Source organism: Chiloscyllium plagiosum, unplaced genomic scaffold (assembly GCF_037043375.1).
Source record: "Chiloscyllium plagiosum isolate Xiang-an unplaced genomic scaffold, Cpla_swu_hap1 HiC_scaffold_36, whole genome shotgun sequence".
Taxonomy (NCBI): domain Eukaryota; kingdom Metazoa; phylum Chordata; class Chondrichthyes; order Orectolobiformes; family Hemiscylliidae; genus Chiloscyllium; species Chiloscyllium plagiosum.
In genome coordinates this window covers 22,645,460-22,660,450 of record NW_028270174.1, presented here as the reverse complement: position 1 = coordinate 22,660,450, position 14,991 = coordinate 22,645,460, and the positions used below count along the sequence as shown (strand labels likewise).

Sequence of the window (14,991 nt, the reverse complement as noted above, 5' to 3'; positions counted from 1 at the left end):
ATCCTACTCAAAGCCCTTTGAAATAACTCCACAGGCAACAGTCTTCCATCACTAAGTCACTCTTTATTTACACATGCATAGTCCTTGACACTAGTCCATTTCCCTCAGAGACTGCTCATAATGTGAACAGCACCCGACCCTCCTGTTTATAGCTGTCAATCAGTGCTCCAAGTTAACAGCCCCAATCAGGGAACTCATAATCTGTGATGTCCCACCTGGCTGACCTCATTACCATCATTACAACCGAGTCTCATGCCCATCCCACCTGGGCCTAAATATTTAAAAAAACTCTATTCCTAGCCTCACCGCATTCTGGCCATTTTTTCCACCTCCAGACTTCCAATCCCGCTCCTATCCTCACCCTCAGCCCCTCCCTGTCTCTTGTGAAGTTTAAAGCAATGACGACAGGCATGTCAATCACTCTTTAAAGGTCACAGGGCGTCAGCCTGATAGAAACTCCTGGATGGATCAAAAGTTACTTCATACTCTGTAATAACTTATTATTCCGTGAGTGTGTTGTTCTTTGACACTTACAAAGGATCAGATTCGTCTAGAAAACTGCCTTTGGTGTTCTGTCGATGGCTCCAGCTGGATTAAACTGATGTGAATGGGTGGGTAAATAAACAAACAGACAGACAGGAAGCAGCTGGGGGAACCAGATCCTCCCGCGGAACTCCACTCGGGGTTATTCTTTCCCCCCGGAAGGTTCAATTTGGTGACAACACCGAGCTGTTCGGCGGTTTTTTAAAAAAGATCCGAGCGCCGGAAGAAGGGGGTGAGTGTGTGCGGCCTGTCCCGGTGGGGAAAGAAAAGCGTCGGTTAAATAAAACGGCGACAGCGGATGATTGTGCGGTGATTGATTTTTAAGGGTGACGTCTCGGCTTCAACTGCGGTCGGTGTCGGTTTGTTTATGGGGGGGGGAGGGGAGGACGGGGAGACCCGCCGGAGCTTTTATCGTCAGGTCAGTACCCTCCGGCCACGCCCCATTTCCAGGGAAACTAGGCTCCGCCCTCTCTCGGTCCGTCTCCAGGGGTACTTGGCCCCGCCCCCTCCATTCCGGCTCCTTGAGTACCTGGCCCCGCCCCCTCACTATGCGTCTCCAAGGGAACCGAGCCCCGCGCCCCGCGCCATCTCCAAGAGTACCTCTTCCAGCCTCCCTCCCCGTTCCGTCTCCTGGGGTACCGGGCCCCTCCTCCAACCATATCTCCGTCAATACCTGGCCACGCCCCCACCCGGCGCCGTCTCCGAGGGAACTTGGCCCCGCCCCCTCCGTCTCCTGGTGTACCTGGCCCCGCCTCCACCTTGTCACCTGGGGAACATGGCACCGCCCCAGCCCATCTCCTGGGTCACCGGCTCCTCACTCCTCCAGTTTCCAGGGGAACCTTTCGAATGGATGGGAGTAGCCATTAAGTTGTTTCTGTCTCTATAAGATGCTGGAGATCAGTGTCAAAAGTGTGCTACCAGATGCTGCCAGTCCAGCCATTTCAATTTTTATTTCAAATTCTTAGCCTCTGCAGTATTTTACTTTTGTGTAACAGAGGACTTCTTGCTGTAATCTTTCATTGAAACTGTTTTTTTTTTGTTTTTTCAAAAGAGAATTTGTTTCAATATAAGGAAAGAATAAATGGGAACCTGAGAGGCAAAGTTTTCATTTGAGGGTGGTACACATATGGAATGAGTGACCAATGTAAGTGGTTGAGGTGGTTACATTAACATTTAAAAGGCATTTGGACAAATACATGACAGGAAAGGTTTAGAAGGACATGGGCCAAGTGCATTGAAATGGGGTTAGTGTGCATGGACATTTTGGTTGTCATGGACCACTTGTGCTGAAGGGCCTGTGTCTGTGCTATAGGACTCTATGAATCTCTGTAGATACAGCAACAAATTACTATGGCTGCTGGAAATCTGATTGGATTACAAAGTTAAAAATCACACAAAACCAGGTTATAGTCCAACAGGTTTATTTGGAAGCAGTAGCTTTTGGAGCACTGCTCCTTCATCAGCTGGTTGTGGAGTATACTATTGTATGACACAGAATTTATAGCAAAAGCTTACAGTGTGATGTAACAAATTATATATTGAAAAAGACCTGAATTGTTTAAGTCTCTCATCTTTTAGAATGGGCATGTTGGTTTAAGTTCTTTCATATGTAAATCTTTAACGTTGTACATCCCAGTCCAACACTGGCACCTCCAAATCATGATTAGATTATAGAGAGTTTTGGATCAGCAGTGATCCTCTTAAATGGTGGAACAGGCTCTAGGGGCCGAATGGCCTACTCTTGTTACTATTTCCTATGGCGTGAATGAGTTGAACAGTCTGCTAATTGTTTGAAAGAAAGTTTAAGTATTTTAGGATCCTAATTTTGGGAGCTAATCAGAAACGAGAAGGGTGGCTACTTTTCAGGTCTGAAGGAGTAGCTGAAAATATTCTCCGTCTTTGTTTGCACAATATTGGTTTGTTGGTTCTTTTTCTACTTCAGCAGCATTGCTTTATGTAGGGAAGGTTGTGTCTCATCATCCTGATTGACTTTTTGAGGAAGTGACGAAGATGTTTGATGAGGGCAGGGACGGTAGATGTTGTCTACGTAGACTTTAGCAAGGCCTTTGTCAAGGTCCTTCATGGCGGGCTGATACAAAAGTTGAAGTCACATAGGATCCACGATGAACTGGTGAGATGGATACAGAAGTAGTTTTAGTCATAGAAGACAGAGTAGCGGTGGAAGGGTTTTTCCCTGATTGGAGATCTGAGACCAGTGGTGTTCTGCAGGAATTAGTGCTGAGACCCCTGTTGTCTGTAATATGATTTGGGGGAGAATATGGGTGGCCTAATGAGTAAGTTTGTGATGACACAAAGATTGAGTGAGCTGCAGATACAGAGGTACTGATAGGCTGCAAGTTCGGATGGAAAAATTGGCAGATGGCATTGAATCCAGACAAATGCGAGGTGATGTGTTTTGGAAGGTTTCAGGAGAGAAATATACAGTAAATGGCAGAATACTTAGTAGCATTGACATACAGTGAGATCGAGGCATACAGGTCCACAGTTCCCTGAAAGTGGCAACACAAGTGGGTAAGGTGGTCAAGAAGGTACGTAGCATGCTTGCCTACATTGGATGGAGCATAGAATATAAAAATTAGCAAGTCATATTGCAGCTGTATGGAACTTTAGATAAGTGACATTTGGAATATTGTGTACACAATACGAGAATGATGTGGCGGCTTTTGGAGAGAGTACAGAAACAGTGTACCAGAATGTTGCCTGATTTGGAGGGTATTAGCTATGAGGATAGATTGGACAAACTTTGTTTACACTTGAATATCAGAGGATGAGTGGTGACCTGACAATAGTTTACAAAATTGAGAGGCATGGATAGAATGGATATTGGAGTTTTTTTACCCAGGGTAGAATTGTCAATTAATAGGGAATTTGGTTTAAGGTAAATGTAGGGAGGCTGAAAGGAGAGGCGAGAGGCAAAAGGTTTACACAGAGGGTGGTAAGTGCCTATAATATGCTGCCTGAGGTGGTAATGGAGGTAGACACAATGGTATCATTTAAAAGGCATCTTGACGGATTTATGAATGAGGAATAGAGGGTTACGGACTGCATAGAGGCAAAGTTTTTTTAGCTTAGCAAGGGATCATGTGTTGGTGCAGTTTTGGTAGGCCAAAGGGCCTGATCCTGTGTTGTGCTGTTCTTTGTTCTACTTATGAAGCTGTGGAGATTTATTTTTTAAGTGGGGTACCCACAAGTTAGGATAAGACATGTTTCAAATGTAACAGAAGCTGTTAGATACCAGAATATTAATTCCTGAAATTAAGTTTTCAAATTATGTTGTGATCTGAAATGTATTGAAAGATAGAATGCTTAAACAGATCAAGACAATATTCTTGTTCCTATTTGATTTTACAATGCTAAGCATTTTAAAAAATATTAGAGTGCAAACAGTAAGTCAAAGTATTTTGTTTTAAAGTTAGCGTGCCTAACTATCCTATACCAATGTTAATTTGCGGCTCTTTTTAAGTAATCTGATTGGTCAGTTGCTTAGAAAACATACAATGAGTAGTTGATAGTGCAGCAAATTGTTTAGTAAATGTAAAGTCTCCATAGTCTTACCAGATCATAGGGTTGCTCTCATCAGAGACAGATAAGTAGAAGTAGTTTAACTTGAGGATTACTATGATACAAGGGGAGAGGTTGAGAATGAGTGTTCTTCATGGTAACCTCAGCAAATCTGGGAATTGAACCCATGTTGTTGGCATCACTCTGCTTTGCAAACCAGCTATTCAGCCAACTGAGCTAACCAACTTCTTTCTTTGTGGGCATCATGGCAACAGATTTTTGTTCCACAACAACCAAGTCTTGTGCCATAATATTTCAATAGAAGATGTTCACGCATTGTCTGAGTAAAACTGTGTTAAAGTGTTCTGAAGTTCACAATTCCATGTCAGTGAGCAGATTAGACAAAAGCAAAATTTCATTATAAAAGAATTTCTATTTTCTAATCCTGTATATTTCCACAATGCAAAATAAAATTGATCTTGCTTTAGTTGTGGTGGATGACCAACCAAAGGAAAGAGAGAGCTTGCATTTGTATAGTGCTTTTGACAGCCTCAGGATGTGCATTAAATTAACGTATTTCTTGACAACAATCACTGATATACTGCAGGATTCACAACAATCAAATTGCTGCCCAATTTGGATGTCAGAGCCCAGCACATGGGTGCAAAAGATAAGGCTTCAGCATTTGCTACAATCTTCAGCCAGAAGTGCAAGTGGATGATCCATCTTGGCCTCCTCCAGAGAACCCCATTTTGCAGATATCAGTCTTTAGCCAATTTGATTCACTCCATGTAATATCAAGAAACAGTTGGAAGTACTGGATACTGCAATGGCTGTGGGCCCAGTCAACATTCCGGCAATAGTACTGAAGACTTGTGCTCCAGAACTTGCTGCATCCCTAGCCAAGTTGTTCAAGTAAAGCAATAACACTGGCATCTACTTGACAATGTTGACAATATCTCTCTGCTCATCTACACTACCAAGAATCTTACCGTTAGCACAGTACTCTGTATTCCTGTTAGTCCTTCCAAAGTCAATCACCTCACACTTTTCCGCATTAAACTTCATTTGCCACCTCTTAGCCCAGCTCTACAGCTTATCCATGTCCCTCTGTAACCTGCAACAGCCTTTGTCACTATCCACAACTCCACCAACCTTAGCATCATCTGCAAATTTACTAACACATCCTTCTATGCCCTTATCCAGGTCATTTATAAAAATGACAAACAGCAGTGACCTCAAAACACATCCTTGTGGTAACACCACTAGTAACTGAACTCCAAGCTGAACATTTCCCATCAACCACCACACTCTGTCTACTTTCAACTAGCCAATATCTGATCCAAACCGCTAAATCACCCTCAATCCCATGCCTCTGTATTTTTGCAATAGTCTACCATAGGGAACCTTATCAAACGGCTTACTGAAATCCATATATACCACATCAACTGCTTTACCCTCATCTGCCTGTTTGCTCACCATTTCAAATAACTCAATAAGGTTTGTGAAGCATGACCTAACCTTCACAAAAACCGTGTTGACTATTTCTAATCAACCTATTCCTCTCTAGATGATTATAAATCCTACCTATTATAACCTTTTCCAACACTTTACCCACAACCGAAGTAAGGTTCATTGGTCTATAATTACCCAGGGTTGTCTCTACACCCCTTCATGAACAAGGGAACAACATTTGTTGTCCTTCAGTCTTCTGGCACAATTCCTGAAGATGACATAAGGATAGAAGCCAAAGGCTCTGCAATCTCCTCCCTGGCTTCCCAGAGAATCCTAGGATAAATCCCATCCAGCCCAGGGGACGTATCTATTTTCACACTTTCCAGAATTGCTAACACCACCTCCTTGTCAACCTCAGTCCCGTCTAGTCTAGTAACCTGTATCACTGTATTCTTCTCAACAACATTGTCTTTTTCCAGTGTGAATACTGATGAAAAATACTCATTAAGCGCTTCCTCTTTCTCCTCTGACTCCACACACAACTCCCCACTGCTGTCCTTGATTGGCCCTAATCTTTCTCTAGTCATTCTGTTATTCCTGATATATCTATGGAAAACTTTAGGGTTTTCCTTGATCCTATCTGCCAGTAACTTCTCTTGCCCCCTCCTGGCTCTGCTTTGCTCTCTATTTAGGTCTTTCCTGGATAATTTGTAACTCTCAAGCGTCCTAACCGAGCCTTCATGTCTCATCCTTACACAAGCATTCTTCTTCCTCTTGACAAGAGATTCAATTTCTTTAGTAAACCATGGCTCCCTCGCTTGACATCTTCCTCCCTGCCTGACAGGTGCATACTTATCAATGACACGGAGTAGCTGTTCCTTGAATAAGCTCCACATTTCAGTTGTGCCAATCCCCTGCAGTTTCCTTCCCCATCCTATGCATCCTAAATCTTACCTAATTGCACCACAATTATCTTTCCCCCAACTATAACTTTTACCCTGTAGTATATACCTATCCCTTCCCATGACTAAAGTAAACATAAACAAATTGTAGTCACTATCACCAAAATGCTCACCTACGTCCAAATCTAGCACCTGGCCAGGTTCATTACCTAGTACCAAATGTGGCCACACCCTTGTTGGCCTGTCTACATGCTGTGTCGGGAAACCATCCTGCACACATTGGACAAAAACGAACCCATCCAAAGTACTCAAACTAGTATTCCCAGTCAATATTGGTAAAGTTAAAGACCCCATAACAATTACCCTGTTACTCTGGCTCCTATCCAGAATTATCTTTGCTGTCATTTCCTCTATATCTCTGGAACTATTCAGAGGGCTATAGAAAACTCCCAACAGGGTGATCTCTCCTTTCCTGTTTCTAACCTCAGCCCATACTATCTCAGTAGACAAGTTCTCAAACGTTCTTTCTGCCACCGTAATACTGTCCTTGACTAACAATGCCACATCTCTCCGTCTTTTACCGTCTCCTCTGTTCTTACTAATATCGTTCTTAAAATATGTGTTTTGATTGGCGATGTTTTAAAAATATATGCCATATGATGATCTGAGATACACTGTCTGAAAAGAATTGTAAACAAAATTCTATTTATTCTTGGGAAAAGTATTTTAAACATTTACAGAACTATTCATGAGAAAAGAGCTATACATTGATACAAAAAGAACAGCTCTTCAAGGAGCCAGCTGGCACCATCACAATACACTGAATGGCCTTCTATGCTGTATAATTCTTTTGAAATTCTGGTGATAACTACCTGTAAAAATGTTATGTTGGCCACATATTATGCTTGAATGAAGATTAAATCTTAGCGTATGCAAACAGGAGTAAGTCTAGTGTTTATTCTGTTTGTTAATTGGGTTTGGAGGAGACACTTATGCAACTGGACTAGAACATCTTTCCTGAGGTGCAGTGCCCAATACTAATCACAGTACTCGTGATGGGATCAGACTAAGGCTCATTCAAGTGAAACATAACTTCATTCCTTTACAATCCAGCTCCTTCAAGAGAGAAACCAGCATCATATTGCTTTTTCTACTTATCTGCCAATTATTAATGATTTACATAGCTAGACTCCCAAATCTCGATGCCGTTCTATAATTCCTAGCTTCCTCCATTCAGAAAATACTGATTTATCTTCCTTCTATTCAAAGTGATGACCTTGAATGTGCTAAATCAACATAGTTTTGCTTACTGACCTGTCTAATTTAGGGTCATCAGCAAACTTGGAAATACATCTCTTTAGTCAATGTTACCCACCTTATTGTTTCATTATTTTAAGGTGAAATTTGGAGGAGGGGTGTCTTGAGTATTAAGCACAAAAAGATTGCACATTCATGAATTTGAGCATAAATAGTAATTATGGATGAGAATTAATGTGTCTGTTGTTTTCTGTGGTGGGAATGGCACTGGGAAAATACTGTGAATGAATCAAAAGCATAGGAGGCATTTGAATCACCGTGTTTGTGCCAGCTTTCTGAAAGTTATCCAATTAGTCCCACTTTTCTGATGATCCCCAAAGCTGTGTTATGTCTCTTTGTTCAAGTATGTACTGAATTCCATTTTTAAAGATGCTAATGAATTTGGTTCCACCACTCTTTCTAGTCGTGTATTCCAAATCATAATCACTTCTAAAGTAATAAGCTGTAATTCATTATCTTGTTTGAGTCAAGTCTTCTTTATTAACACTCATGAGCTTACAACTCATTTTCATCTCCCCCTGATTCTGCTTCAATATAATCTGTGCCTTTAAATTTCACCAAACCAACCTCCAATAACATCCTGTGCCATTAGGAACAGCTTCTGCCTACTCTGTTAAAACTCTTCATAATGTTAAATATTTTTATTACATCTCTCAATACCCTTTTGTGCTTTAAGGAGAATAATCCAAGCTTCTCTAGTTTCTTCTCATAGCTTATGCTTCTATTAAAGGTCCTCTGCACTCTCTTCAAATTCCTCCCTCCATTGGATGCAACTGCAGCTGAGGAATAACCATTTTTATTTTATAAAGCATAATTTCCATCATTTTGAACACTTTACATCTCTCTGTATAAACTCAAGTATTCTTCGTGTCTCTTTAACAGTATTATCACCTTGTTACTCAGAGACCTTAGCCTTACCTTCCCTACTCATAGGCATGTCTCTATTTGGACATACATTGCTATTTGAAAACCCAAATGTTAATCATTTACAATTTTGCCTCTTCATCTCTTTCTCGCTTTGTTTTAGGTCTATAGTATATACACAGCAGTGTAATAGCTTTACTTTCACCAGATAGATTTTGAACTCACATAGACATCATCCTTTTCCAAGCCTGTATTATTACAGGTAGTTCTTCTATAATGTGATGGTTGAATTCTTGTGCAACCCCACATTATAGAAAAATCACACTTTAGAAACAGCGCTTAAAGTGTTGGAGATGTAATCGTGTTACAGCCAACACACGTTTTAAAAGTTCACGCTTTAGAAATAGTGTCCCCACTGTTGCATTACAGTGAATTTGTGTTAACAAAACGTGCTTTATGGTGAACAACCTGTGCTACCATTTGTATCTTTCTTGAATATGTTGTGACCAAGGCCAGAGGACCTAGGAATTGTCTTTGTCTTAAACGTGAATCTTGGTAATCTTATTTCCTATTCTAAATTTTTCCAAATGGAAACATCCCCTTAGAATCTACCTTGTCAAGTCCACTTGGGATCTTTATAATATTGTGGTGAGAATTGTTGAATTCACATTCCGTTCCTTGTTTGAAATTATTGTTCTGTTATTAGCACAAGATTGTGTGGTAACTTATACCTATAGTTCAACAACAGATTTGAACTGTGTTTCTCCCCGATCTGATCCCACCTTTTACTGGACTATCTTTTTTTCGAATACTATTGTCATCAGAAAATAGCATTAGAACAATGCACCAGTCCTCTATCCTTGCTTTTCTACAATGCTTCAACTCAAATTACTGCAATTAGTTGAAGCTTTCCCTCTCAGCACTAATTAGCCTTCCCTGCAAAGTTTTTGGTGTTGGCACTGTTTATAGGTTCCTCTGGCACTAGAACAGATTGCAATGCACCTTGAACCTGAAATCTTACTTCCTACACCAAGCATGAGGGATTGTAAATATTTCACAGATTACCACTTCAGAGCTCCTACTCTTTAGTATCCTGTCTCGCTCGTAAAACTCTGTCTGTAAAATTTGAACACTACTTTTGTATCCTATGTCATTGATTATAGCATGGCTTCAATCTATTCCACTTTCACCTCAGCAGAGAGCTCTGGACATATTCTGGGAGTACTCCAATATGATAGCATTATAACTAACAAATTTCATCACCAAATCATATTACAACAAAAGCAGAATTTAGATGAAAATATGTAATCAGTAATGGAATCAGATGGTATTCATAAACTAATGCAAATTCTCTTTTCCATTTGTTGTCAGGAGCTTTTGATTACACTTCAGCTTTGCAATCACCCACTAGAGGGTGTTGTAATCTATTGGATCTGTCACATGTGATCAAAGGCATAGAGGGCTATTTTAACATGACCCACTATTGGGAAACCCTGGGATTAAGTGGAATGCTGACTTTAGATCCCCCTTATTTTGAGGCATTTTAATTACCCACCGGACTGGAAATTAATGAAATTGAACACGATATGAGTTTTACAACATGCCCAATTTTGCTTTCTATTGAAGTCAATGTGGTGAATTGTAAAATCAGCTCTGGTTTTCCACTGGTGAGGTAAGTTAAAATTTCCACCTTGGAATATGAAAGTGTGTTCAGTAGTGTTGGTTGCTTGGTCCATATCAATGTGTTTTTGGAGTAAAATGGTGCTTCATGACTTTTATAGCAAATCATGGCAGAGATTCAGTATGTGGATGTACCTACTAGAGAAGGAGCAAAACCTGACCAACTGTGGGGAAATAAGGCAGGGCAGACTACAGAGGTGTCAGTGGGGAAGCACTTTGAGGGTGGCGATCATAATTCTATTAGTTTCAAAATAATGATGGAAAAGTTCAAGTTCCAAAATGGGGGAAGGTATTAGGCAAGAACTTTCAAACGTTGATGTTCACAGGTAGTGGGTATTCAAAAGTGGGAAGCCTTCAAAAGTGAAATAACTAGAGTACAGAGAGAGTATGTTCCTTTTTAGGGTGAAGGGCAAGGCTGGTAGATGTAGTGAATGCTGGATGACCAGAGAAATTGAGGTTTTGGTCAAGAAAAAGAAGGAAGCAGATGTCAGGTGTAGACAACAGGGATCAAAAGAATCTCAAGAAGAGTATTAAGGCAGTAGAAGTATACTTAAGAGAGAAATTAGGAGGGCAAAAAGGGGACGTGAGATAACTTTGGCAAATAGAGTGAAGGAGAATCCAAAGGGATTCTACAAATAAATTAATGACAAAAGGGTAACGAGGGAGAGAATAGGGCCCCATAAAGATCCACAAGGCCAACTATGTGTGGAACCACAAGAGATGGGGGAGATACAAACTGAGTATTTTGCATCAGTATTTACTGTGGAGAAAGATTTAGAAGCTAGAGACCTTGCGGAAATAAATAGTAGTATTTTGAAAATGTCCATATTACAAAAGAGGTGCTTGATGTCTTAACATGCATAAAAGTGGATAAATCTCTGGGACCTGATCAAATGTACCCTAGAACTTTGTGGGAAACTAGGGAAATGATTGCTGGACCCCATGCTGAGGTATTTGTATCATTGATAGCTGCAGGTAAGGTGCCAGAAGATTGGAGGTTAGCTAACATGGTGCCACTATTTTAAAAAGGTAGTAAGGAAAAGCCAGCGAACTATAAACCGGTGAGTCTGATATCAGTGGTAGGCAAGTTGTTGGAGGGGATCCTGAACGACAGGATTTACATGTATTTGGAAAGTCAAGGACTGTTTAGGGGTAGTCAACATGGCTTTGTGCATGGGAAATGGTATCTCACTAACTTAATAGAGTTTTTTTGAAGAAGTAACAAAGAGGATTGGTGAATGTAGAGTGGTGGACGTGATCTTTATGAACTTCAGTAAGGTGTTCAACAAGGTTCCGCGAGGTAGACTGGTTAACAAGGTTAGATCACATGGAATATGGGGAGAACTAGCCATTTGGATACAGAACTGGCTCGAAGGTAGAAGGCAGAGGGTGGTGGTGAAGGGTTGTTTTTCACAATGGAGGCCTGTGACCAGTGGTGTGCCACCAGGATCGGTGATGGGTCCACTGCTTTTTGTCATTTATCTAAATGATTTGGACATATAAATGGGCCGAGGAGTGGCAGATGGAGTTTAATTTCAATAAATGTGAGCTGCTGCATTTTGGAAGGGGAAATCAGAGTAGGACTTTATACACTTAATGGTAAGGTCCTGGGGAGTGTTGCTGAACAAAGAGACCATGGAGTACAGGTTCATAATTCCTTAAAAGCAGAATCACAGGTAGAGGATAGAGAAGAAGGCATTTGATATGCTTGCCTTTATTGGTCACTGCATTGAGGATAGGAGTTGAGAGGTCATATTGTGGCTGTACAGGACATTGATTAGGCCACTTTTAGAATACAGTGTTCAGTTCTGATTTCTCTGCTATAGGAAGGATGTTGTGAAACTTGAAAGGGTTCAGAAAAGATTTACAAGGATGTTGCCAGGGTTGGAAGATTTGAACAAAGGGAGAGGTTGAATCGGCTGGGGCTACTTTCTCTGGAGCATCAGAGGCTGAGGGTGACTTGATAGAGGTTTATATAATCATGAGGGGCATGGGTAGCCAAGTTCTCAGGGTAGCAGAGTCCAAACCTAGAGGGCATAGGTTTAAGGTGAGAGGGGAAAGATTTAAAAGTGCAACCTAAAGGGCAACCTTTTCGTGCAGAGTGTGGTGCGTGTATGGAATGAGCTGCCAGAGAAAGTGGTGGAGGCTGGTACAATTCCAACATTTAAAAGGCATCTGGATGGGTACATGAATACGAAGGGTTTAGAGGGATATGGGCCAAATGCAGGCATATGGGACTGGATTAACTTAGATAATGTGGTCAGCATGGATGACTTGGACCAAAGGGTCCATTTCCATGCTGTACAACTGTATGACCCTGAGCGGGTGGGGGTTGTTGTTGGCATTAGTGCATACGTAGCTAACATTCCCCTAAAATATGCAGAACTAACAGATATTTGCTGATTGAGGTTGGAGGTACGCCAAGTGGATGTCCTCTTTTAGCTTCCCACAACTGAACACGAGTTCAGCAGCAGGAAGGATCTCTGACCAGTGCTATTTAAAGTGTTCATCAACTGTTTTGAAGTTAGCGCGTGGTCTATTTCTTTTGCTGATTGCTTGGATTTTGCACATTTCACAGAAAGCATTTGGGACTTTCTGTACTTTTAAGCTGCAAGTGTCGGAAGGGAGTGGTACAACCGATGCTGAAGAATCTTTTATGAATTTCCTGAGTTCTGAATAAATCAGGACTTCCAAATATGGATGCACCTAATTGGCATAACTCTTGAAAACATCAAGACGAGGAGAATGAGCAGAAGCCATGCAAGGCAGGACAGGCTGCCCAAAGAGACAATAAGAGCAAGGAAAACAAATAGCTCTCAGCAGGGCTAATATCACTCACAGCCAGCTTTCATCCTTATAAAAGGGAAGGGCACTGGTGAGCAAGTGCTGAAAGTGTTGCTGGAAATTAATCTGACCTGGGAATTAATAAGGAATGACACAATGTGGGAGAGACTGAGCAGGGGACTCTGCAGAGGGTCTTGAGTGTAGTTTGCAGGAGTATTTTGACCGCCAGGGAGCCCTTTTACTCGCTGGCTCCAGGGAGCCCTTTTATTCGCTGGCATCTAGTCCGAGCTTCAGCTTGAAGCTGGGTGGGTGCCTACCACTGGCTGCACAGAGAAATCATTATAATAAGCAGCACAAATTTTGAATGCTGTCTGCAGTTCAATCGACTTGCACAGCATTGTTAATCCATGCCCATTTTCAAGGACCATTCAATTTAACTCCTGACCTATATTTTAAATGCGCAAGTGAAAGAATGTTTTTCAACAAAACTGTTGTCGGCACACAAAGTGTGACCTTGTCACATGAAAAATAAATAGATGTTTTTGTCAAAAGCTGTACCTCAGAAGAAATGGTTTTCAGTAGTTGAAAAATCGATAATTCGTGGGGACAGATTTAGTGATTTGTGAATGTACCAAAGGACACAAGGAAAAGCCTTTAGTTTTGGGATACAACACTATATTTGGTGATGAAACAGATTTAGTTGTAACTCTCTAAAGGAAATTAAGTAAATATTTGGGGGAGATTTTTAAAAAAATTACAAAAAGAATGGGCTATTGGATTAAGTGGATTGAACTTTGAAAAAGGCCACAGAGCCAAAGGGACCAAATTGCCTCCTGTACTGTACTATTCAATGATTTTATGAAAGTGACATTAACAGTAAATGACATAGGATGTAGTCAGAGATACCCATCTTTGTACTTGTAAGACAAGGAAATGTGGAAATTACCCATTATACTTTATTTCAAAACTGATATCTTTCACAGCTGGAGTTTGCAGTTTGTGGTTTCCTGAGCCATACATGAAAGGAAGAATATGGAAACACCTGAAGTGGACTTTCTGAGAGATCAAGGTAATTTTTACATTATCATGGAGTACAGTTTAGAACAGTTATGTAAAAATCATTTCAGAGAAGTCGCCCCTATGATACCTGAATGCATAATGGTGTATTTCAAAGATGTAATCCATCCACTATTTTTATTTTACTTTATAATGAATCCATATTTCAAGGGTTATATAATGTAATGTGATCAGTTTTGTAATGTGCAACAGCTCTGAAATACATTTCTTTGGTATTTTACTTCTTATCATGAACCTTTTTACTGCGATCTTAAGAAATATCCTATAGCTGAGGTCTCTGAGGAACTTAATGGTGTGGAAGAGCTAACTAGAAAAGTTAAGAGTCAGACATAGCTATTCAATAGGAAGTGGTACTCTTATTTTTGTATGAGCACTACGTTGTTGGTTAATGCACTGCCTTGTCTATTTAGTACTCAAATAAAATTAGTTCTGCACCCAGAGTGCAACAAACTGTAAATCTAAAACACCTTTACAGAAGCACCTTGTTTAATTTCAGTGACAAGGTTCTTTTCTTTCAAATTTATATCAATAAATCCTTCTACTTTGTTTGACACCTTAGTTGGCAAATGTACTAAACCAGTGAGCCAAAAGCCTAAGGAGCCCTTTTACATACTGATCTAGCTGATTCAAGCAGGATCTCGGTTTGTGACCCAACGATGAAAGTTACAATGGATATCTGTTGGAAGTGTTTGCATTTAGTACTGAATAACTACTGGATCTGGTTCAACTTGTGTTTCCCACAAGTAAATCATTCCATCTTTTTGAACTTTGTTAAAGTCAGGTGCCAGAGATAAAAGTAGAACAAACTGTTTTCCTGGTGCATCGGAGGCTGAGGAGTGACCTTATA

The 14,991-nt window shown here is 40.7% G+C and overlaps 2 protein-coding genes across 7 annotated transcripts in view; one reads left to right on the top strand and one right to left on the bottom strand.

Annotated features, from left to right (window-relative positions):
• The window catches only part of cunh4orf33 (chromosome unknown C4orf33 homolog), a 42,370-nt gene extending 41,691 nt beyond the window's left edge, over window positions 1-679 (bottom strand). Inside the window, exon 1 of one of the 4 annotated variants that reach the window (XM_087980049.1) lies at window positions 535-679. The gene's annotated coding sequence lies outside the window, so the exon portion shown is untranslated. The remainder of the gene's footprint in view (window positions 1-534) is intronic. The other 3 variants (XM_043674198.2, XM_087980051.1, XM_087980052.1) reach the window with 3 other exon arrangements.
• Window positions 635-14,991, top strand: part of sclt1 (sodium channel and clathrin linker 1) — a 113,716-nt gene continuing 99,359 nt past the window's right edge. The window contains exons 1-2 of one of the 3 annotated variants that reach the window (XM_043674192.2): window positions 635-775; window positions 14,051-14,136. In XM_043674192.2, coding sequence (XP_043530127.2) covers window positions 14,100-14,136 — 37 coding nt within the window. In that variant the 5' untranslated portion in view covers window positions 635-775; window positions 14,051-14,099. Of the gene's footprint in view, window positions 776-13,015; window positions 13,159-14,050; window positions 14,137-14,991 lie in introns of those variants that run through there. The other 2 variants (XM_087980047.1, XM_087980046.1) reach the window with 2 other exon arrangements.